Below are 22,892 nucleotides of genomic sequence, written 5' to 3'. Positions count from 1 at the left end.
CCACGGGGTGGGGGGGTCACCGTCTGGTGGTCAGGGTCCTGTCCCCACCGGCCGATCTTGAGGAGCACCTGGGCCGTTTGCTAGAAGGCTGTTTCTCCTCCTGCTGTGGCAGCCTCTCAGAGTCCCCGTGCGTCCTCGAGTCGCTCACACAGCCGTCAGCTCCTCACAGTGTGGGACACAGCTATGGACCCAGTGTACGGACCCAGGGTGGCACCTCCTTCTCTCCTTCCTGAGAGAGCCATGAGGGAGGGCGCCAATTTCCACACGGCCACCAGCAAGGCAGTGACCCCACCCTGGGCTCGTTGACCCTAAACTTAGCATGTACCTCTGTGCTGGGGACGGGGCGGGGACTGCTGGCTGCCCCTGCTGTCATGTGACCAGAGGACGCACAGTGTCACTGCCCGATTGGCAGGTCGTCCGGGGAGCCTCCTCGCTTGCACGCTGGCTGTGCGCGGCCTCACCTACCTCCCACCTGCCGTACCTGCCTGGCCGAGCTACCGAAATAGGCCCCGGGTCCCCAGACACCTGGAGCTTTTTATAGCCCAGCACGGCAGCCTCCTTTAAACCCAGGCTCGAGCATAAGCTGTGATTTACTTAAACCTGGGATTCATGTTGTCCCGGATGCCCGGAGAGGGGGCCTGCTCTCCTTGGTGGCTTCTGGGTCTGTCCCAGACACGCTTCCCGGTCCGCCTTTTTCAAGCTTCGTTGGCACTGCCGTGCCCGGGGCCCACCTCGCACGCACAGGTTTGGGCATGGGGGTCCCTGTGCGACCCAGCTTCACCTAAAACCCCCTGGGCTTCCGCTGGTTCCTGGGAGCCGGTGGGTCCCTGGGTCACCCCATCAACCTCGAAGGCAGATCCTCAAGTGCCGAGAACCTCACTAAATTATAGCCTTAACGAGTCACTATTTTCTGCAATTAATGATTTTAATTACAGACCACTTAAATGTGCAAGTGTTGTAGCAAATAATGCAAATCTATGCAAATAATGGCTTTCGTTAAGTAACTGGGATAGCAATTTGCCGCGTTTCTGAGGGGAGGGCCTCTCAGGCATGGAGGTTGTCGTCATCACCTCGCCGAGGCTGCGGCTGGCAGGCAAGTGCGCATCCCTGGAGTGACCTGTGGGTTAGATGGCACAGCAGGGGCCAGGCCTGGCCCCTGCTGGGCCTCGGTGGGCTCCCCGGCCACGTGTCGTGTGAGGTCCTGTGCACAGGACGGGTGGATGGGGCAGAGGCCAGGCTGGTGAGTCTCCCTTCCTACAGGTTTCTGGGTGCTCTGGCCCCCATCTACTCTGGGCCCTGTTTTCCCCCTCTGTGCCCAGGCTCCATAGAGGGCAGGGTGCCAGTTTGGTTGGGGGCGCGAGAACCCTGTAAACCACCGAGTCCAACAACGTCAGGGCCATCGGCCTGGCATCTCCAGCCTCAGGCCTGCGCAGGTGAAGGCCTGGGGCCCAGTGGGCTCCTTGCCAAGGGTGGGCGGACCTGAGAGGAGGGGCAGGCTCTGCCCGTGCAGCCCAGCTGTCTCTGAGTCCCTGTGGGCACCTCTGTGGCTGCAGACACTGGGCACAGGTGGCACCTCCTTCTCTCCTTCCTGAGAGAGCCATGAGGGAGGACGCCAATTGCCAGCTGCACAGGGCTGGCCTCTGGCCTGGTGGGCCACGACCCTTCGAGACTGGACAAGGAACAGAACAGCCACCACCCCTGGGTGGGTCCTTCCTGTGTGCCAGCCTTGGTCTCTGCACGGCCCGTGAAGTCAGAACTCTGATCTCCACGTTCAGATACGGGGCCCGAGACTCCCAGGGGCTAAGTGGCTCACCCAAGGTCATTGGCATACTGCAGAGCCACATTGCCTTGGCCACCGAGGCACACAGAAACCCTCCGCAGTTTACAGGAACTGCCATTTATATGAGCTGATGGATTGAAATGAGACCTGCAGCACTGAACTAGAAAAAGCCTTTATGTCAGGGGACCCAGGAGCTATTTTAGTAGTTGGGCCAAGCAGGTAGCACGCGCAGCAGCGACAGGGGACGCGGAGGAGCCTCCAGCGGGCGGGCCCAGGTGGGAGCGCCTGGGCCCAGGGCCTGTTCTGTGGAGCCAGGCCTGGGAGCCGAGGGTGCTGGGCTGGAGCTTGAGGGCGTGAGCTCGGCTCGGGCCAGGCTTCCGGAGAAGGACGACATTTCAGTCCAGTGGTGGAGACAGGGCCCTCCTAAGACCTCAAGTTCCTGGTGCTGGTGCCTCCCGGCTGCCCATCCCCCCGCCCCACACATGCCCCTTATAGACCCTTGGGACCTGCTGAGCCCTGCCACAGGAAGGCTGGAGCCAGAGAGAGGGCTCTTCTGGCCTCTGGTGCCTGTAGCCCTTGGTGATGGCACCGGGCTGGGGCGCTGGTGGGCTGCCTCGTGCCCAGGACACTGGACACCCTCCGTGACGAACCAAGGGGCTGCAGGAAACACTTCCTGAGTGGCCTGTGGTGGCAAAGTGGCCAGCGGCCTTGAGCAGATGGGTTTAAAGGATTAGCTCATGCTGCCTGCTTGTGTGTGCCCAGGCACGCCGCGTCCAGCTAAGTGATTGCCATTGATTACAAGCAGAGCGAGGTATTCTCCCACGGGGCCCGCTGGGCCCTGCCTGGCCGATGGGTGCTGGTACCCAGCCAGGGAAGGTGCTCTGAGCTCCCCTGGGGTGCTGTCTTCCTGGCCCTTGAGGGCACTTGGTTCCACCCCTTCTCTCAGTGCACGTTCACGGAACAAGCCTTTACTCTCGAGAACCTGCTGTGGGCGCTACCTCGGGGCCTGGGCGTGGCTGTGAGCGGGGAGACGGCACATCTGCTCTGGCAGAGCTGACCCTGGGTGGGAAACGCCAGCACGAAGGTCATCTCTCATTGAGTTGGGGGTGGAGAGTTGTGTGTGTGCGTGTGCGTGTGTGCGTATGTGTGTGTCAGGGCAAGGGTATGGGAACATTAGGAATGGACCAGGTGTTCAGCCGGGTCCTGAAGGCTGCGAATGAGCTGGTGGGGGGAAAGGCTGAGGGTTCTTCCAGGAAAAGGAGCAGCCGGTGCAAAGGCTCAAGAGGCATAGGCAGGTTTGGGGTGTCCAAGGAACAGAGGAGAGGGCAGTGGGGCTGGAGGGGTGCCTTCTTGCTTCATCTTCCTGGGCTGCTCTGGTCTCACCACTCAGAGGTAGGGGCCTCCTGGACACACCTGTGTCTGCTGGTCCTTCTGCTTGAACGCCCTTCCCTTCTCAGGCTTCAGGGCCTAGCTGTGGGCCCTTCTCTGAGAATCCCTCGCTGGTCCTTTCTCCTTTGGCTTCTTCAGCCCTAGGTTTAACCCCTGATCCCTTGGCCAATACAGATTGTAGTAATTACGTCTACACCTGAGTTCCCACTCTCACCTGAGTTTGGAGAGTGAAGACTCCTGCCATCCATCCATCCACCCACCCATCCATCTACCCTCATCCATCCATCCATCCACCTAATCCATTCATTCATCCATCCATCCACCCACCTAATCCATTCATTCATCCATCCATCCATCCATCCGTCCACCCTCCCCATGTGTTTTACCACATTTCCTTTAGTTCCCAGAAAGCAGGAAAGTAGAGAAAGAGGCCACAGGCAAGGGGAGGAGAGAAGGCGGGAGCGCCGTTGCTGCAGATGCCAGGCGCCCTTCACAAGCTCCTGGCCCTGTAGGACAGGTAACCGAGGCACCGGTTTCCTTGCCTCTTTGTGCTGCTGCCATCAGATCCAGCCGGATAATTATAACTAATAATAATTAAAAGTGGAAAGTGCTCTAGGCACATACTTAGCATTTGACTCTTTGGCTGAGCTTTCTGTGAGTAGCAGCGTCTTCCTCCTTCTGGCTTTGAAGATAGCCAGTCTGTGTCACCCACCACTGCGGGGAGACCACGGCCGGCTGGGCCTGGCCCCAAGGAATGAGGGGAGGTGCCGGTGACGGCAGCAGCAGGGTCTTCCCCAGACCGCTCCCGCCCCATTATCTTTTGTTGCTGGCATTCGAACTTCTCTGGCCTCAGTTTCCTCATCTGTAAAATGGGGTAAGACCTACTGCCTCGGGTTATTGTGAAGACGGAGAGGCTGCATGTGCGAGCCACTTGGAATGTAAGCTTTCCTGAAGGCGAGGGGGCACATTTCAGGGTACAGTCTCTGTGTGTGTCGTACTCGCCCACTGGGGCAGGAAACCCGAGCCCAGAGCAGCTCGACTTCCTTTCATCGTGGCAACGTGGCACGGTGGTGTATGTGGACAGCCTGACTTCAAAGCCCAGTCCCACCACCTAGCCGCTCGGTGACCCCCAGCACGTCTGGCGTTCTCCGGGCCTCAGTAGACGGGGGGCGATTCCTTGTGGATGTCAAGGGCCTGGAGGCCGTGGGCCTGAAAAGGCAGCAGCCCCACGGCCTCCATTGTCCTTGTGGCCGCAGCCTGGGCACCGTGAGCTGCCGGTGCCCGTCTTCATGGATGCGTCCCTTCAGTCCGTCCTGCATGGGTGTGGGCAGTGCTGCCCGCCCGTGATTCCTGAGTTCCTGGGTGTGCCAGTGTGTGCAGGGGCCCGGGACACAGGGAGGCCTGAGTCCCTGGCGTGTCGTGGGGAGGGGAGCAGTAAACTGACGAAGACCAGCACAAATGGTTATCATGGGTTTGAGGAATGACAGAGCGTGATACACTGTAACTTGGAGTACTGCAGCATCTCAGCTCATTGTTATCATGTTGCAAAATGTAACTTAATGGCTGGGGTCAACAGGACCCCTGTGACATCGCAGGGGGCCGGGACCTTTGTCCTTCTCTGTGTCACCAGGCACCATCCTCTGTGCACAGTAACGTGTTATCAGCTTCATCATTGTCTCTTACCGCTCCTGCTGCTAGGGACAGCTGGGCCTCCTGAGGGAAAGACTCGGTGGGCACTGCCCCTGCCCTGTGTCCTTCCCAGGCCTGGGACACAGGCCTGAGCCACTTGGCCCCACGCAGTGAAAATAAGGCAGCATTTCCCAAGGGCTTCCCGGGAGCCTGGCGCCATCTCCACACACCTGCGGGCTTCTGAGACCTCCCAGTGACCCCGGGAGTGTGGCATCCTGTGATCTCCGTGTCACAGAGGGTAAGCTGAGGCTCCCCAGGGCCACGTGGCTGCTAGAATGGCTGGGCGGTGGGCACAGGCGCCCAGGTGCTGGCCTCTGTGTGCTTAGGCCCAGGCAGCGGGCTTGCAGGGCACAGTCAGGCTAAGGGCAGGCCTCCCCGTCTGGGAGGGCAGGGGTTCCAGGACGCCTGAGGGCCTCACAGCTCCTGGGGCGTGTGGCTGCCCCTCTCTGGGCAGCTGCCATGGTCACGGGGGGGACATGACGGGCGGCGGTGATGGGGGTGGGGGGGCTATGCCTGCCTGCGTGGTGAAGTGTGCAGAGGCCCAGGTGGGGATTTGGAGGGGGCTGCCCCCAAGGCCCAGCTCCGGGCAGAGATGGCACTTGGAATCGGCCTCGGGCTGCCCGTCTGCCCATCGGAGCCTGTCATTCATGCCCTAGGGCGGGGGGCCAACCCGCTTTAGAGGGGCAGCGTGCCATCACGACAGATGGGCACAGGGCAGCTGCCAGGAGCCTCCAGCCAGAGCCATCGTGCATGCGTGAGCCCGGCCCCTCGCCGGCCCGCCCCGGCCGGCTCCAAATGCCTTCAGTTTCTTAGAAACAAAGATCATACCCATAACAGCAGGGGCTGCCTCGGTCCCGGCTCCCAGAGCTTGGCTCCGTACAGAGCCCCGCCCCCACTCCCCATGCAGACCAGAGGCTGATGCAGTAGTGTGACCAACAGGAAGGAGGCGAGGCCTTGGGGGCTGGGGGTGGGTCTCAGCTGCTTCTGGCTGTCAGGTGATGTGGGTGTGTGGCCTCATCTCTGAAACGCTCTGTCCTCACCTGGAGAGTTCCACTGGGACACCTGGCCCCAGGGGGCCTCCCAGGGGTAGGGCTGGGGGAAGAATGGATGTGACATTGCTGTCCCATGTTCACAGATGGGAGACTCAATACCATGTCACACAGCTAGTGAGTGGCTGGGCGGAGCCTGCCCTGGTGGGAATAAAGAGCGCCACCACCCCCAGGCACTGTGGAGTGCCCTTTGCCCTGCTCGTCCAGTCTTACCCTTGGGACCCTCCTCTGAGGCCAGCACTGTTTCCCCTCCCCACCTTGCAGATGGGGAGACTGAGGCACAGCCAGGCAGTGGCAGAGACCGAGTCTGAGCCCAGGCAGCCCCGCGCTGGGGCCTGAGCCTGGAGCACCTGGCCTGAGACCGCGGCAGGCTTTTCTCTGTGGCTGGACCCCATTCTCGTCCCAAATGCCCCCTGCTTTGTCTCTCGGCAATGCAGCCTCTCTCCCCAGCTTGCCGGGAGTTCGCTGGCTGCCCCCAGCTGGGATGCCGGGCCTGGCACGGTGGGGGTGCTCTCAGTGGGGGCCTGCACCGCACTCTTTGGTCGAGCAGGAGCAATTACTAATGACATTTAGAAAGAAATTAATGATGAGAAATGCAAGCTGGCATTTCAGGAGCTGCAGTCAGCAGCCGAGCATCACACTCACAGGAGGGGCCGGACTGGGGCCGGCGCAGAAGGCGGGGAGGCGGTGGCCAGAACTCGTTTTGCCCCGTGGGTCACGAACGTGGCCCCTGGCTCCATTCCAGGACTGTAGACAAAGCCAAACAGGGACTGGCCGGGGCTCATCCAGGGCCACAGCGACATTCCGTGTGTGCTGGGAGGTGGGCAAGGGCAGGTGACAGGTTCAGTTCAGTGGCACCAGGAGGCAGTGGGGGCCGGCGGGGGGCAGTGAGGGGAAGAGGTAGCCTTAGGACAGGGCCATCTGGGCTCAAATCCAAGCTCCACCTCTTTCCAGCTCTGTAACTTAGCAAGCGACTTCGCCTTTCTCGGCCTCAGTTTCTTCATCAGTAAGATGGGGCCATGCGGGGAGACGTAAGGATAACGTACAGAGAGCAGCAGCCCTGGCACCCGGCAGGGGTGCAGTGTGCGCTGGCCCTTACCGTATTTCACCGACATACTTTAAGATGCACAGTTTTCTCCATGTAACAGCTCTGAAGTCGGTATACCGCACTTGTGTGTTACCGTTTAGTGGGCCATGTTTTGTTTGTTGTGCTACATCAAACACTGGCGTTTTATACTCTTTGGGATCACAGAACAGATGAACTGTGGCGTTGGGAGGAAGTACGGCGGAGGGGGAGGGGAAGCAAGATGCGGGGCTCGTCTGGGTGGGTCAGGCTCCCGTGGGGTGCGCACAGCGACCAGTCATTGTCCTGGGGACGTTGAACATTTTCACAGCGCAGAGGGTGGACGCACACAGCCAGCGGCCCGGGAAAGTCTGGAAACTTTAAGTGGTTGTCTACGTTTCAAAAATGGCAATTTCTTACAGTTAGAGCGGCTCACAGTTAGACGGTGCTCATTAATTCCTGGACATCGTTCTGAACACTTTCGAACATTGAGACATTCGGCCCTCACACTGCCTGGACAGCTGAGGGGAGGAAGCTGAGGCACAGAGGGGTTGAGGAGCTGGTCAGTGCCCGGCCTGGCCCCGCCCTGTTTACCACCACACCGAACGGCCGGCGTTCTTGATGTTTCCGTAGGTCACACCTGACAGCAGCCCTGCATGGCCACAGCCAGCTGCCTGCTTCGTGACCCCGGGGACGGGCTCCCCAGCTCAGCACAACCCCTGCCTGGTCGGCCTCACCTGGCTCCTTACCTGGGCTCTGAGTTTGAGGCCACCTTGCAACACTTCACAGTTTATAAGTAACATCTCGTTGGTGCCCTCACCAACCAGAAGTTGCTGAGCCAGAAGTCGAACAGCTAGACACGCTCTTCACTAGCCCCATTTTGCAGAAATCTGAGGCTTGGAGCCAGGGGTTAACGTAGGAGACTGGCAGGGAGAAGTGGGGCCCAGGGAGGGAGAAGGGGTATGTGGGGGACAAGTGGGGTTCCCCGATCTTTGGCTCAGGGACCAACAGCCCCGCTGAAACCGGACCCGGACATGCAGCCCAGCAGCTGCATCCCTGACCTGGGGCACCACCTTAGTGACCCCATTCTTCTGTTGCTGTCACATCTAAAGTGTGGTATCACCAAGCTTTTGCGTTGACGCTGATGGCAAAGCCTTGTGGTTGGTATTAGTGACGACAGTATAAGCATGGTCATGCCATTCATTACACAGGCTGTAAAAACGTTTACACACCTTATCTCCTTGGAACTCCTAACCAGGCTGTGAGGTAGGCAGTGGCCACCCACTTTTCAAGTGAGTCACTGATTCTCGGAGAGGTGAGGGGACTTGCCTGGGGTCACACATACACTAAGAAGCTAAGGCGGCATTCGAACTCCGAAGCCCACTGTCTTTTCTCCAGCCCATCTGCCCTCCCGCCCATGGTGTATTTATGCACTCCTCCCCCGCCCGCTAGTCCCATACCTGCCACCCATCCACTCATCTATACACATCCGTCCATCCACCAGCCACCCATTCATTCTCCCATTCACCGGCCACCCCCATTCTTCCATCATCTGCCCTTTCATTCTTTCCATCTATCCATTCATCTGTCTATTCATCATCCACCCATCCATAATTTATTCATCTGCTCATCTACACATCCATCCATCCATCTATCATCCATTCATTATCCATCCACCATCCACTCATCTACACATCTACCCATTCATCCATCTATCCACCACCCTTCCATTATCTACCCATCTATCCATTCACCCATCACCATCCATCCATCCATCCATCCATCCACACGTCCATGCGTCATCTATTCATCGTCCATCCACCACTCACCCACCTACATATCCATCCATCCATCTGCCACCATCGTCTCTCCATCCACCCACTGCACACCCATTAGGACTGAGTGCTAAGTAAGTTCCAGGAAGTACACCTGCTACCCATCCCTCCCCTCCCCTCAAACTGCACATGCGCCCACACACATACGCCCCCTCTGGTAAATGGACTGTGATGGGCAGACTGGAGATATAGAGGGTCCTTTGGCCTCCTGGACACCAGCGAGTTCTGCCTGGTGGTGGGGGAAGGCGTAGGGCAGAACTTGGTTGCAGTGGGGCAGCTGTGGGCAGTGACGCTGTGCCCCCACTTTGTTTGGAAGCTGGGTGTGGAGCGAGAGGGGTCGACAAGGCATTGCAGGGGTGCCACAGTCGTCTTCAGCCCCGTCGGTGGGAGCGGCTCTGAGGAGCGGGCACCTGGCCTTTTGGGTCCTGGGGGTCCTTTGCCCTTTGCCTTGAGCCAGACTGGACTTCCTACCCGGATGGGCCAGGGTGGGCACACGAATGTCGTCACGAGAACCATCGCAGTCATTAGTATAATCGGCCTCAGCTGCCGTCTTGCTCACTGGTGCGTGCACACAATTCATCACAGCAAATTAGGTTCCCCCCCCCCCCAGAACTTTGGGTCCTGCGGCCGGGGCGGGGGGGGGGGGCACTGCCAGCCGGGGGCTGTCGGCAAGGGGGCTGGGCCATGTGGGCTCTGGAAGCCATTTGGGGGGGCAATGGGCCGTGATTTCTGAGGGGACCACCCTCAGAATGTCTGCCAGACAGCTTTTCATCCCCAGGAGTTCATCCTCTAGAAATTTCAAGGAGGCAGGAAAGTTTGCTTGTCAGGGGAAATTTGGAGACGGTAGGAAAGGGCAAGGTCAAAGTCTGGAACGTCTTCTGTAAAACCGAAAAGCTCTGGGTCGGGTCAGGCGCCCGAACATGCATGTCCGTGTCATCAGTGGCTGCGTGACCCAGGTTTCCCAGCGCAGCCCCAATTCCCCGCGATTCTCAGTGTCCGTCCCGGCCGCAGGCGGCCACTCCGGTGCGCGGCTGGTAGGAAACGAGGGCTCCACGTGGGGCTGCGGGTTCTCATCACATTTTCATGAGTAAATATTTAAAGTTCTGAAGGCCTGAAAACTTTTACAAAATTTCAAGGGAAAAATGTTCTCCCAGGTCTTTTTTTCCCCCCTAACATGGCAAAATGTGTAACGTCCTCAGGTGGGCTTCCCACCTGTCCAGCCGCAGGGGCAGAGAGAACTGGGCTCCTCCGTCCAGCCGGGTGTGAGAGCTGCCGAGCTTCTCCCTGGGCCTGGGCCTGGGAGCTGTGCCCTTGACCACGGCCCGGATTCGGGCACCGCAGAGGAAGCCCCGCCTAGCTTGGAGGCGGAGGAGGTCTTGCGTGTGGGTGCCTGTGAGTGCTCAGCAGGTGGCCTGACCCCCCATCTTGACCCCTGCAACCCGCCCGGGATGCTGCAGCCCATTCCAGTCCCGAGAGGCCTCCTCCGGCTTCCTCTCACTGCCTCCGTCTGGGCAGCTTCCTTCCAGGCCTGAGATGTGAGGTTGGCGGCTCAGGACCCACCCCGGGCGCCTCCCCTCCAACCTGCTCACTTACCCTGGGGAATCCCACCTGATAGGTTTTAAAAATTGCGATAAAATGCATGTTATACACATCCACATAGTAAAACAGAGAAGTAAATAAATGTAAAGTGTGTTGGTGTAAGTAAGTAGAGTGTAAAAGAGGTGACAGCAGCCAGAGTGAGCGGAGCCGTCCTGACCGTTCGGAAGTATGCACTTCAGGGGCAGCCGGCACAGTCACGTGTCAACACCATGCACAGGACGTGTTCTGTCTTGCAACACGGAAACTTGGTCCCCACTAAACGCGAACTCCCAGCCCTGGGCACCCGCCAGTCTGCTCTCAGTCTCCGAATTTGACCGTCCAGGGACTTCACAGAGGTGCAGCCACACGGCATTGGTCGTATGCCTGGCTCGCCACCCTCAGCGTCATGTCTTCAAGCCCCTGGCAGGGCAGGGCAGGGCAGGGCAGCGACGGCAGGGGAGGAGTCCCCAGCTTTCTTCTGTGTCTGTGGAGGGCTTGCTCAGCTGCTGTAGCTGCCACAGCTTGCCAGCTGTCATTTCAGGATCCTCGCTGTGTTCTGAGCATGTGCAGACTCAGCGCTGACATGTGTGGGAGGCACACCTGTGCAGGTGCAGAGCTGCAGCGTGACGGGGTGCACCCCGTGGGCAGGGCTTCATCAGGGGAGCGGTGGGGCAGCGGGAAGGACTGAGCTTTGGGGGAGCAGGAGGGAGGTGATTGAGGCTGCGGGGCTGTCAGGACCATGGACGGGGTCTGGGTGTGTCCTGGGCTGGTTGGAGCCCTGTGTGTTAGCAGAGCTCTCCCCGGTCCCGCCTCTTGAGGAGAGACCCTGGCCTCCTCCCACGGCACTCACCTTCTCAGCTCCCCGCTGCCAGGAAGTGTGAGCCCGGCGGGACCCCGGTCATTGGCAGCTGGGGCTAGGGTGGTGGAGTACTGTGTGTGTGTGAACACGTGTGGGCCTGGGATTGTGGGATGCCCTTGGCACCTGGCCTGGCTGCACTCACCTGCAGGGTGGGTCCGACAGCCCCTGCCCCTGACCTGGAGGTCTCCGCCCAGGCGGGCCGCACACTGCAGAGGAAGCTGCCCGCCGCAGCCAGGTTTTCCGGAGGCCCATCTTTTAGCTCCCCCACGGTTGCTGCGAGTCTGTAGCCCCACGGATGACGCCCCAGTCTCCCCCAGGGCTCTGTGTGTGGCATGCTTTGACCCACGCTAGAACGACAGATGTATTTGGAGGTGGGAGGAGAGACCCTGCTCTTGGTCTTGGGAGCCTGTCCACCCAGCGCCAGTTTTAATGGGCTTCTCATTCCAAGAACTCCTCCTGGGTCCCACAGTGGTGGTGTGGATACTTGGACTCTTTCTTGCCCAGCTGTGTCAGGGGAAGTCACACCTTTCAGGGGTGTGGCTCAGGCTCTTTGTGGGCAGGGGACCATGTCTGAATTTGTATTGGAGATGAACTGTCCCCCAGGGCCCTGGCCCCAAGTAGGCACTTGGTTGATGTGGTCAAAAAGGACTTCCCAGTGCCCCAGGGGGTGGACGGGCCAGGGCAGTGCCCCCACCAGGGAGGGGCTGAGGCCACAGGAGGGAGCTCGTGGTCGCCTGGCACACCTGTGCCAGAACCCTCGATTCTTGGTCCTTAGGCCCAAGGCAGCCAGGTTCCCTGTCCCCAGGGGCCCAGCCATCGGGGACTCCTTCCTCCCTTGGAGAAACAGCGACAGTGGCAACAGCCCAATGAGCTCCAGACTCGGGGTCCAGCGGGGTCTCCCCCACTGAGGAGGGCAACTCTGAAAGCAGCCGGGAAGGCTGTCATCTTCCTGTGCTGTGACGACAGCCACCAGCCTCCGTGTTTCCTCGAACCGCCACCGAGCTCCGCGCTCAGACCGGCCGACTGGGCCCACTGCACTACGGCGGCAGCCCCGGGTTCCCCGTCCCTCGGGACAGCTATGGTTAGCTCCCTTGTTTTGCTGGGTGACTCTGAAGGGACCTTGTTTACAGGCTGTGTCCCTAATAGAAGGCTTCGGTTCCCTCCTAATAATCTGTTCTCCCGGGGGGTTATTTCCAAAGCACGGAAGTGCAGATCCAGGCCCTCTGGGAGTTGGTTGGGATTTTTTTTTTACATTATTTTCTCCCACATTTGCACTCGAGGGAAGATGTTTTCTCGTTCACAGAAGGAGCTGTGGGCCAGGCCACCTGCTTTGGTCTCTCGTGTTCTGGGTGCTGCCGGGCGCTGGTGGGAGGGCTTTAGGGAGAGGCACCCCCGCCCCGCTGGGGCTCAGAGTGGCACGAGGATCCCGTGGTCAGCCTCTTAAGGACCCCTCCGACGGAAGCAGTCCGGGCCGTGTGGCTCATCGTGTGTCCCGGGGTGACCGAGGGCCCGCTCTGGGCTCTGCACCTAGCCGCGGACCCCCTCCCCCAAAGCCAGCCCACTGCTCCCTGGGAGCGGAACCTCCCTGTAGGCCAGGAGATCCGGATGAATTGCTCACACAAGAGATGGAGAGACAGACGTCCCTGGCTGCGCGGGTGCGAGGCTCGCTTCCCGCTGCTCTGGAGTGGCAGACAACAGCCTGTCTGGCTGTCTGGGAGGCAGGGCCCACCAAGCTTTATTCACACACGTCCCCACATGTGGAGGAGCTGCCTTGGCCTCCAAGGACGCCCTGGGGCTCTGTCCCAGGCCAGGGGGCCACAGCTGTGCCCAGGACCCTGATGCCAAGGTGGGGCGTTACCTGTATGCAACATGCCTTTTCTTGCCGTCTGTGTGAATGGGGTAAACGCTGGCTGGCTGGGTGGGGGCCACAGGGGAAGCAGGTGCATACACGTCACAGCCAGGCTCTGGGGGGAGCGTCGGTGTCACCGGCCAGCACGGAGAGGGAACCTTGGCCATCACTCACCCCCAATTGTAATGACGTGCATGAGCTAAGTTGTGTTCCGAGCATTCATTCGGCGCTGTTCATGGTGTGTGCTCTCGAGTGCGCTTACCGTTTGTCAGAAGTGCAAACTAGCGAACATACGAGCCTTTAAGACAGGCCATCTGTTCGTCTTAGACCCTTGGACGATTGTCAAATTCTCTAAAAATAAGTGCTCGCCGTAGAGGGGGGCTGCCCAGGTGAAACACCCTGAGAGGGAAGCGGAGCTGCCTGCGCCGCACACGCCTCGAAGGGAAAGGTGGATGCATGTGTGCGCAGGTGTGCGTGTGTATGCATGTTGGGGAGGGCGGGAGGGGACCCAGGATGGGACACATCCTGTCGGCCGGAGGTGTGGGCTTCTCCCTCTCCCCAGCCTCTTGTGTAACTCCGCAGCTCCGATACCTTCGATGGCTCCCCGTGGCCCAGATTTAAGGGCAGGCTGCCTCGTCTCGCACCAGGGAGCCGAATCCGTGCGGCCCCCCTCCCTCTCCCGGCTGTCTCCGTGGCACCGGCCCTGTGCTCCTGCCAAGCTGAATTATTCATCGTTCCCCCAGCAGATGCTGCACTTCGCATGTTTCCCAGGCAGAGCCGTGCTGCGGTCAAGACCGGGCTCCGCCCGAGCCGCCAGGACCTGCTCTGTGCCCCGGTTTTCCCGCCTGTGAAATAGGGAAAATGATAGTACTTACCTCCCCGGCTTGTCCGGAGGCTTTCAAGAGTTAACAGGTGTGAAGGGTTAAGGACGGGGCGTGGCACGCAGGGAGCACGTGGCAGGTGTGAGCGGTGATTGTCGTGGGTGCCATTGTCTGGAAAGCTGTCCCTGTGTGCATGTGCGTGTGCCTGTGCCCACACATACCCAGTGCAAAGCGTCCTCAGAGGGTGGCTGGGAGGCACTGGGAGAGACACGGTTCAGGGGTCCCTCAAACCTCCACGGGCTCGGACTGGAGTCCCGGCCTGGGAAAGACCTTCAGAGCCGCTGAGGGACAGGGCTCTGTCCTTACCGCCCCACCCCCACCCCAGCCCCAGACCTCAGGGAACATGCCCAAGGCTGCAGGGTAAGTGGTAGAGCCAGGATTCAAACTTGGGACTCAGCCAATCTGCCTTATTCTCACCCACGGCAACAGAGCCTGGAGGCAGCACTTGCTGCGGGCCAGAGAGGGGCTAGGACCTTCCAGGCCTGTTCTAATCAGAGTGGCTGGAGTGTAGGAGGGACATGAGACAGTGGCAACTGAGAGCGAGCTCGCTGATGTGCAGAGGAGTCCTCTCCAGCCCATGCCCATGCACCCCGGGTGTGCGGAGAATGGCCTTGTCGCTCCACGGATGGCTTTGCCAGGCCACGGGGCAGCCTCTGCGTTGAAGCGCCCCCACTCTCTCCTGCGTGATGCTGTGGGGGAGTGAGGGTCAAAGGGAGATCAAGCAGCTTCCAGAGCAAGAGACAGAAGAAGACAGAGCCAAGACGTGGAGAAGGAATCCCTGCAGCGGACTGGGGCGGGGCTCCCAGCGAGCGTGCGTGTGCTCGCGCCTGTGCGTGACTGTTGGGCACGGAGCGTGCTGAGCCAAGGATGCTTCCTGGGGCCGGGAAAACCAGAGTGGGGCCCCGCCTGAACCTCTGACTGGCCCGTGCAGGTGTGCGTGGGTGCTTTGAGAAGAATGGTCCAGCAACAGGCTTCTGACACTCCCCCTCTGTGCCCAAGATCCTGGGCTTGGGCTCTGGATTGGGGCCATTTTGCTGCTGAAAGCCCAGCAGTCTTGTTGAATGAATGAATGAATGAATGAATGAATGGCCAACCACGTAAAATAAGGTGAAGGCATGACAAACGGAGCCGAGGCCTGAGCTCTTTGAGGACTTGCAGAGAGAGGGCTCAGCAGGACCCCAGGCAGGGCCCGACCCCTTACACTGACACCGTACCACCCCCTTGCCCGCCACTAACCAGTGTCCCAGGGGCAGATGGCCCAGGGCACCAGGCAGAGGCGCCGGAAATGGACCCCAGCTGAAGCCTTCCTCCTGGACAGCCGCACAGGCTCCGCCCAGGCTCCGCCCAGGGGCTGGATCTCCGCTGCAAACCAGCGCCACCCACCCCCTCCCCGGCTCCCGTTTTATTTCTCTCACCTGCTTCCAGGCCTACACCTGCGTCTCCCTGGCAGGCGGCGAGGCCCGAGCGGCTGCCAGGCCTCCCCGCCAGGCGCCTTCCAGTGTTTCCCGGCTCCCGCCCCACCCACCCCGGCCTTTACAGTGCTGGAAAGCAAGCGTTCACCTGCGGGGTCGGCAGCATCTTTAAAAACGATTTCCTTCCTTCTCCGAAGGGGCTAAATATAGCACAGGTATAAATGGCGAAATAGACATTAAGCCAAAACGCCCTTGTGCGAACCACGCCGCGGGGAAGGCGCAGTCCGAGGAGGCCTGGCGAGCGAGCGCTCGGCCCCTGGAGTCGCAGCTCCCCGCGTGGGAGACGCCGCGGCCCTTTTAGGGTTATTGAACGGGCCCATGGGCAGTGACTCCGCGGGCAGCTGCGCGGCGCACAGGTGTGGGGAATGATTGGCGGGTCCTGGTGAGGTCCCGCTGCCCTTGCAGAGCTGGTGCCGTGGGCGGAGCTCCTGGGCGCTCAGCAGCCCCACCGCACACCCTTCCTGAGCGGCATTGACCGATGTCTCTCGCTGAGCTGCCATCTGCACCGTTTGTCCCACAAAAACGTTTGGGTGTCTGTGTCCCAGGCCCTTGAGGGGCGTGGGCCCAGCTGGAGCCTCCCCCCGCCCCCCACTGTGCCCAGAGCAGAGCATCCAGCAGGTAGCTAATAATGCAGCGCTGAGTGAATTCTGGTGCCGGCCCCTTGGGGCCTCCAGCTTCGACACATCCATCTGCTGTGACATCCTGGGCCTTTGTTCTTGTAGAGCTCAGGGAGGGAAGTCTTACCTTCTGCGTCCCAGCCCTCTTGGAGGAAGTGCTTTCTGGAGTCTGACCGAAGAACTGCCTGCTGCTGCTGCTTAAGAGGGGAAACTCACTGTTGTTTCACCTGACCCCCTGCATCGTCCTAACCAGTGGTCCCCAGCATAGGCTCCTGTGCCATCGGCCCGGGGTGCACCAGTGTGGACCACGAACGTCACAGTGGCCCTACTCTTGGCGTCCTGGCAAGAGGCTGCTCTGTTATGCAGAGGTGCCCTGACGCCCCCTTTTCCCCATGCTGGTGGGGGTGGTCCTCAAGGATTGGGTGGAAATCAGATATCATCACCTATGGTGTCCCGCTGCCTTTGGGACACAGGCTTCGTTCAGGGTCAACTCCCCAGGCCTCCGTGTGACCTCTGCCGGGGTCACCCTGCCGCTGCCTGCATTTGCCACACTCACTGCAGCCCCCACGCCTTTGTCTCTGCAGTGCCTCCCACCCGGAGTGCTTGCGCCCCCCTTCCCAGTAGCCAAGTCCCGCGCACTCATCCATTTACCCTTCCCTGGATTCACCCAGAAATACTGACTCAGAGTCTACTTGGTGCTGGGCCCTAGGGGCCACCCTTTGAGAATAGGAAGTCATCCATGTTTATCTTCCTAATGTGCCCCCTCCTCCCCCCGAAGCCCCCACAAACAAAGAAGGGCGGACCGCACCGGCTAGCGCAGGCCACGTGGCACTGTTAACTGACGGGCTGTCGGCCAGTTCTGGGCAGCCGTGCCAGGCAGAGGGCGCCCAGCATCGGGCTGGGTGCACTGGGGCTGGGAGAGGAAGTGAGCCCCCTGCCTGCAGCTCCACCGAGCAGGTCAGTCTTGCAGGCAAGGGACACACGGATGTGTGGGAGGTGGGCGGGAAGGGCCTGGACCTTGAGGGCTGCAGGGATGGGACATGACCTTGTGACCAGACACCCCAAGAGTGGCTGGGTTGGGAGGGAGGAGAGGGGAGGTGGGAACAAACTCGGCAAAGACTTGAAGGAGGATGGCTCCATGGAGGGTGGGTTGGCTCCCCGTGGACTGGCTGGCTTGTCCCTGCACAAGTGTGAGGAGAGGTGCCTGGGCTGGAGGGTGGGCGTTCCCATGGAAACCACTGCAACCCATCTGCGGTTTCAGACAACCCGCCGTGTGCCTCTGGGTCCGCGACATCCCAGCCGCGGTGCCAGGCCGAGGTGCTGGCAGAGCTTGTGCTCCTGCCTGGGGTAGAGTGTGGGCGGCCCGTGGACTGGGGTGCCTGTGGGGCGTGGGGTGCCAGGAAGCCTGCCTTCTGGCCCAAGCCCCTAGCTCTCTTGGATTCCAGCTGCTAGTACCTCCTGCGTCCCAGCTGGGTGACCCTGGGCCAGTCATTGAGCCTCTCTGAGCCTCCTTTTTCTCATCTTACCATGCCCTACCTTGTGAGGCCGTTGTGAAGGTTGAAAGGAAGGTACCCGTGACAGCACACAGCAGGTGTGCTCGCCAGCCACATGGCCTGCGCCCGGGAGCCCAAGGAAGGAGGCCAGCAGTCCCCGGCCCCCTGAGGAGGGGTGGTGACGGCACGGTGGAGGCAGCAACCATGCCTGCAGGGGGAAGCTGCTGCATCAGGGCCCTGGGCCTAGGTCTGGGGATGTCCCCAGGGCCCCCCTCCACACCCCCTGCCCTCACAGCCCAGACCTGGAGCCCAGGAGAGAGACGCAGGGCCGAGTCTGACCCCTGGTGGTCATTGGCAGAGCTGCAGGCCTGGGGCACCTGGCGCCCCAGACTCCTCTGGGAGTCCCCTGGGCGACCAGGTCTGCTGAGGCAGGAACCTCCCTGGGCAGCTGCACTCTACTGTGGCTGGTGGTCCTTCGTGGCCCCCAAGCAGGGCTTCTCTTCCCGGGAAGAGGTTGCGTCCTTTCTCCATGAGATGAGGTTGAACCCCACTGGGGCTTGGACGAGCTGAGTCTGTATTTGGAACCTGGACCACTGAAGGAGAAAGGAAAACCTGCAGACTCTACGGGCCAATCCCACCCGCGGCCCCAGGCCGCTGGCTCCCGTGGAAACAGGCCGCACGGCTGCAGGGAGGGGGAAGCCTTTGGCCAGCGGGTCCCCTGGGCCCCAGATTCCCAGGTGGATTTGCCCAAAATGCTTCGTGTTCTCCTCACCAGCGAGCTAGCTGTCCCACGACCGCACGGGCAGGCGCCCTCCCCGCTGGGTGACTGTGCCCTGCTCCAGCCGCAGGCACCGCGGCTACCCGCTGCCTCAGCAGGTCCCTGCCGGTCGGAAGCTGCTCGGCTGCAGGGCTGCCTGGCCCATGTGCTGTCTCCCTCCACCGGGCTCCGGGCCCCTCCTGGGATGGACGAGAGGGGTCTGGAGGAAGCCTGGCCAGCCACCAGACACAATTTCTCCGCATCATTAGTGCAAAAGGGAGCTAGGGAGCTGAACAGAGATTTTTTTAATTCCTGCTACCTCCCCGGTATTTCCCCTTTTCCTCCATAGAGCCGGTCGCCACGGTAAGACACAGTCTTGAGAAAAAGGGGGGGGGCACAATTTACAGGGAGCCCAGGTTGGCAGCAACAGGAACCGATCCCCAAGCCCCACATCGACAAGGTGGCGTCTTGGCAGCTGCGTCCCCGGTGCACTTTTCCCCGGCTGCATTTTGTTTTCGGAATAATTGCGCCGCTTTTCTGCGGCCCTGGGCGCAAAGGCACCGAGTGGGAGGGGACGGGCGGGCTCTCCATTCTTCTGCCCTCACGCGCGTCTCCTTTCTTCGCCTTTGCAGAATCACACGATGAGCCAGCACGCACAGTGAGGGACCGCTCGACAGGACACCTCTCCGCAGAAGGCTTGCCGGAGACGCCGTGCGGAGGGCCATTTGAACATTACATCCAATCAAAGTGTCATTTGCAACCCAGATGTAAAACTCTAATGATTTGGCCATGAGGCGCTGCTATTATAAGCAGCTGGAAATGAATATTAATGGCAGAGATTAAAAGTATTCCACGCTCAGTATTTTTTATTGCCCTGCTTCAGCTAGTGTGCTTTTAGAGTTTCTGCCGCGGACTACATTTCTAGAGTTAGAGAAACCCGCTTTTTGAGGCTTGTCCTTTGTTCCTTCATGTATTATATTGATAGTTTTTAAAAAAAGGATTAGCGTGATTTTTTTTATTATTTGCTTCTTTTTCTTTCTTTCTTGTTTTTCTCCGCCCCCCCGCCCTTTGGTTAACTACTTTTTAATTGCGGTTCTAGGTCATTGTGCATCGTGACGTGATTGCTTGGCTATTGTCTGAATATTTCCTTTTCATTTTTTTAATTAAAGACTAATGCTTTGATTGGATTTGCCAGTTCACCGGACAGTGATTAAAACTATGTAATGAATACAATCGGTTCCAGTGCAACTGGGTGGTCTGCTTTTACCTGTGACTTAATCTGGCCGCAGTGACTAGTGCAGTCCAATAAAGGGGTCCACACAGTCGGCATGGCTGCCTGGTTCTCTCCTCCCCAGCCTGGGGTGGGGGGGCTGTTGTCACCCGTGGGGTGTGTCCTCGGAGTTCCTATGGCATATCCCGTGCCCGTGCGGCCAGCACACGGCAGATGCACGTTCCCTGGGGACAGGAGTGTACTAACCGACTCCTCACTCACAGTCTGAGCAGCTGGCCGCAGAAGTCAGTGGAGAGCACCCTTTAAGATGAGATCCTCCCGTCTTTTCCTTTAGGGACGGGGACACTGAGGCCCCAGGGTACGTGGGCGGCTTTTCCAAAGCCATGTCGCAGATTGGTGGCTCACACACTTGTGCACTTTGTCCCTTGTTTCTCCCACTTGGGATGCCTTTCCCAGGCGTGGGTGTCGGTGGTCACATGATTGACTGACCCTCCTGCAGCCAGGCCTCCAGGCCAGCTCAGTTGTGGCTGCAGCATGGGGCTGTGGCAGAAGCTAGGGGCTGCAGATCAGAGCTAGGTAGGGGTGGCAGGATCCCCATCGCAGAGATCGGAAGCGGGGTGGGGGGTCCAGGACTCTAGTGGGGCAAGTGAGGTGCTGAGGGGACAAGGCTCAGGGAGTCCCCACTCTCAGGGCCACCTGCATTTGCAAGCCCTGAGAAGGGGTGTCTCCTGAGCCTTTGCACCTTCCGCCCTTTGCTTCACTCGCCCCCTCCTGGCCCTGCTGGCACCCCAGGGCCCACCCAGCAGCCTGGTCTCCCACCCGTCCTTCATGCTGGTGCTCCGCTGGTTGGCCAATCCGAGACCAGGGCTTCAGAACCTGCACGGGGAAGCCCTTCCTTGTTAACTTTTCACAAGGGGCAAGAAAATTGGCCATTACCCTCTGCAGAGCGGAAATGAAACAGGCAGACAGATTGCGCCTAATTATAACATAGTAACTCTAAGTCACGGGCGTGGAATGTGGGGCAGTTATGCCCAGTGTCTTCTGAGTCCCATAACCAGGGGCTTCTGGGGCCCGGAAGAGTTCCCCTACCTGCCGCCCCCTGTGCCAATCACACACGGGCGGGCCCTCCATTTTTCACCTGCACATCCCGGAGCAGACGCCGACCCCGGGGTGGGGGCTGCGGGCAGGGGCACCATGCAGCAGCCACCCTTGCGATTCAGGGCTCTTGCCTCCTGGAAGCCCAAGGCGGCAAACTCCAGTTCTTAGCCCCCTGGAGACTGGGCCGTTTTAGGGGAGATCTCAAGGTAGGCTTCGGTGTCCCCCAAAGTGTGGCTAAGGCTGGGCCCGGCTGCCCTGCCTCCCCAACCAGGCCTGCTGGGCTCACAGTGCTGAGGCTGGGGGCGGACCCGCGAGTCCCTGGGCCCCCTCCAGCCCGGATTTATCCCGAACCCCACGGAGCCCAGGTGAGTCCTCAGTAAGCACCAATAGAAGATTTGATTTGACGGTTGGTGGCGTAGGGCTAAATTAGTCACTGCCCCCATTAAAAATACAGCAGGGGGTTTAAGAGCTTTTCACGCCATGTGGGAGTCAGCAGTGAAGCCGGCGGATGCCTTGGGTAAGGAGAGAGGCGGCCTCGGGGACCACGAGGTAATGAGGTTTATGGCGATGGCAAGGCAGCCAGGGAACCCCACCGACTCCCCCTCGCCCCGGCCCCATTGTTCTCCAGCTGGCTCTGCCCCCCCAGCCCCTTCCGCTGAGAGTCCCTCATGACTTCTTGCAGGGAGGGGGCTCATAGGGGGGACACGGAGGCCCTTACTGGGACTGTGTTTGTTGCCATCCAGCAGTGTTTGGTTGGGAGTGATGTAGGACTAGAAGCCTGTGCTTCGGGGACGCCCCACCTCCTTCCGGTGAACAGAGCTGGAGCTGGGATGAGTTGGCTCCTGCTCAGGTCCGAGGGACCCGGGACGGTCACTGGGAGGCTGTGTGCAATGATGCCTCTGAGGACTGAAGCCCCAGAAGTGGCCTGGGTGCAGCTGGGTCTCCTGCACAGCCCGGGGGTGTGACAGAATCGGTCCCTAATCTTCTGGGTGTGGAGTAGGATGTGGCAGTGGGGGGCAGGTGAGGTGCCCCGAAGCCTGAGGTTCATTGTCGCTGTGTTTTGCATGTGCCAATTGTATCCAGTGGCTGTGGGGGCTGAAGAATTTGCCCAGACTGAGACATGGCCCAGGACCTGGGGGGTCTGAGACCCCTGACTATGGGTGCCTGCCCAGAGCTTCTGGGGGCAGGTGGAGAAGGGTTTTGGACTCCGTGGAGAAGCTGTCGTGGGAAGAATCCTCAAGGCCCCTCAGCTGCAGAGAACACAATGCTCCCCTAAACTAACTGTGTAATGTTTAACTTCCCACTGGTTTTGGTGGTCCCTTCTAAAGTGCACATTCTTAAGGGTGGCCTCCGCACCTAAGGTGATCAGTAAATAGGACCAAGACTTCAGTCCATTCATTCATCCATCCGGTGGGTATTTACTGAGCTGCTCTCACATGCCAGGCCACATAGGTGCTGGGGATACAGAGATGGGCAGGTCATGTGGCACAGTCCTCAGGGGACTCAGTCCCGTGACAAACACCTAACAAGTAAGCAAGCCAGTGCACCCCTAGCCATGTGTGGCCACGAGAGCCACAAAGGGAAAGGATGTGAGCTGTGTAAGGCGAACAGGGTCCCCGTGTGAGGGGTGGGGGGGCGCGTCACGCACGGGCCTGGATGAGGAGGTGACTTGAACTGACTAGAAGCACGCCCCTCCCTTCTTTCTTACCTGGGTGGCTCCAACTGCTAACTCAGCTCGTTAACCAACCTCCTAAAACGCAGGTGTCTGATATCAAGGCTAGTTCCTAGGTGAGGAGAATGAAGAACTCACCTTGGGTGCAAAATGTAAACGATATTTTAATGCCTGGGTTAGGGGGAAGGAAGTGAGTGAGGCAGGGCAGTACAATACAAATTTACCCTGGATCGGTCTGTGTTGTTGCTGTTTCTTTTCATCGCATGAATTTTTTGCATGAATTTTGACTTTTAAACCCTTGCATTAAAATACTAGTCTGAGTTTTTTGGCATTCACTTATATTTTGTGCCCATGGGAGGTGCCTTGCTCATTTCATCCTGGTCTCAGCTCTGTTCATCCTCCAGGCTCCCTCTCTGACCCCCACAGCCATGGGAAATGTTCTCCCAATAAAAACCTCGGTAGCCCCTGGTGCATCACCCGGCATCTGCACACCTTTTACAGATGTCTGTCTCTGGGACCGTGTGGTCAGGGTAGGCTAGGTCATGGTGCAGCAGTAAAAAAGCCCCAAACTGTAGTGGCT

At 59.6% G+C, this 22,892-nt stretch overlaps 1 protein-coding gene across 3 annotated transcripts in view; it reads left to right on the top strand.

Annotated features, from left to right (window-relative positions):
* The window catches only part of ZNF423 (zinc finger protein 423), a 262,089-nt gene extending 241,410 nt beyond the window's left edge, over positions 1 to 20,679 (top strand). For all 3 annotated transcript variants that reach the window (XM_053914730.1, XM_045188417.3, XM_045188418.3), the window contains one exon: positions 18,944 to 20,679. In XM_053914730.1, the coding sequence (XP_053770705.1) occupies positions 18,944 to 18,973 (30 nt within the window). In that variant the 3' untranslated portion in view covers positions 18,974 to 20,679. The remainder of the gene's footprint in view (positions 1 to 18,943) is intronic.
* Positions 20,680 to 22,892: the final 2,213 nt, after the last annotated feature.

The sequence above is a fragment of the Desmodus rotundus genome, chromosome 12, assembly GCF_022682495.2.
Source record: "Desmodus rotundus isolate HL8 chromosome 12, HLdesRot8A.1, whole genome shotgun sequence".
Lineage (NCBI taxonomy): Eukaryota > Metazoa > Chordata > Mammalia > Chiroptera > Phyllostomidae > Desmodus > Desmodus rotundus.
This window is presented reverse-complemented; position numbering and strand designations above follow the sequence as displayed.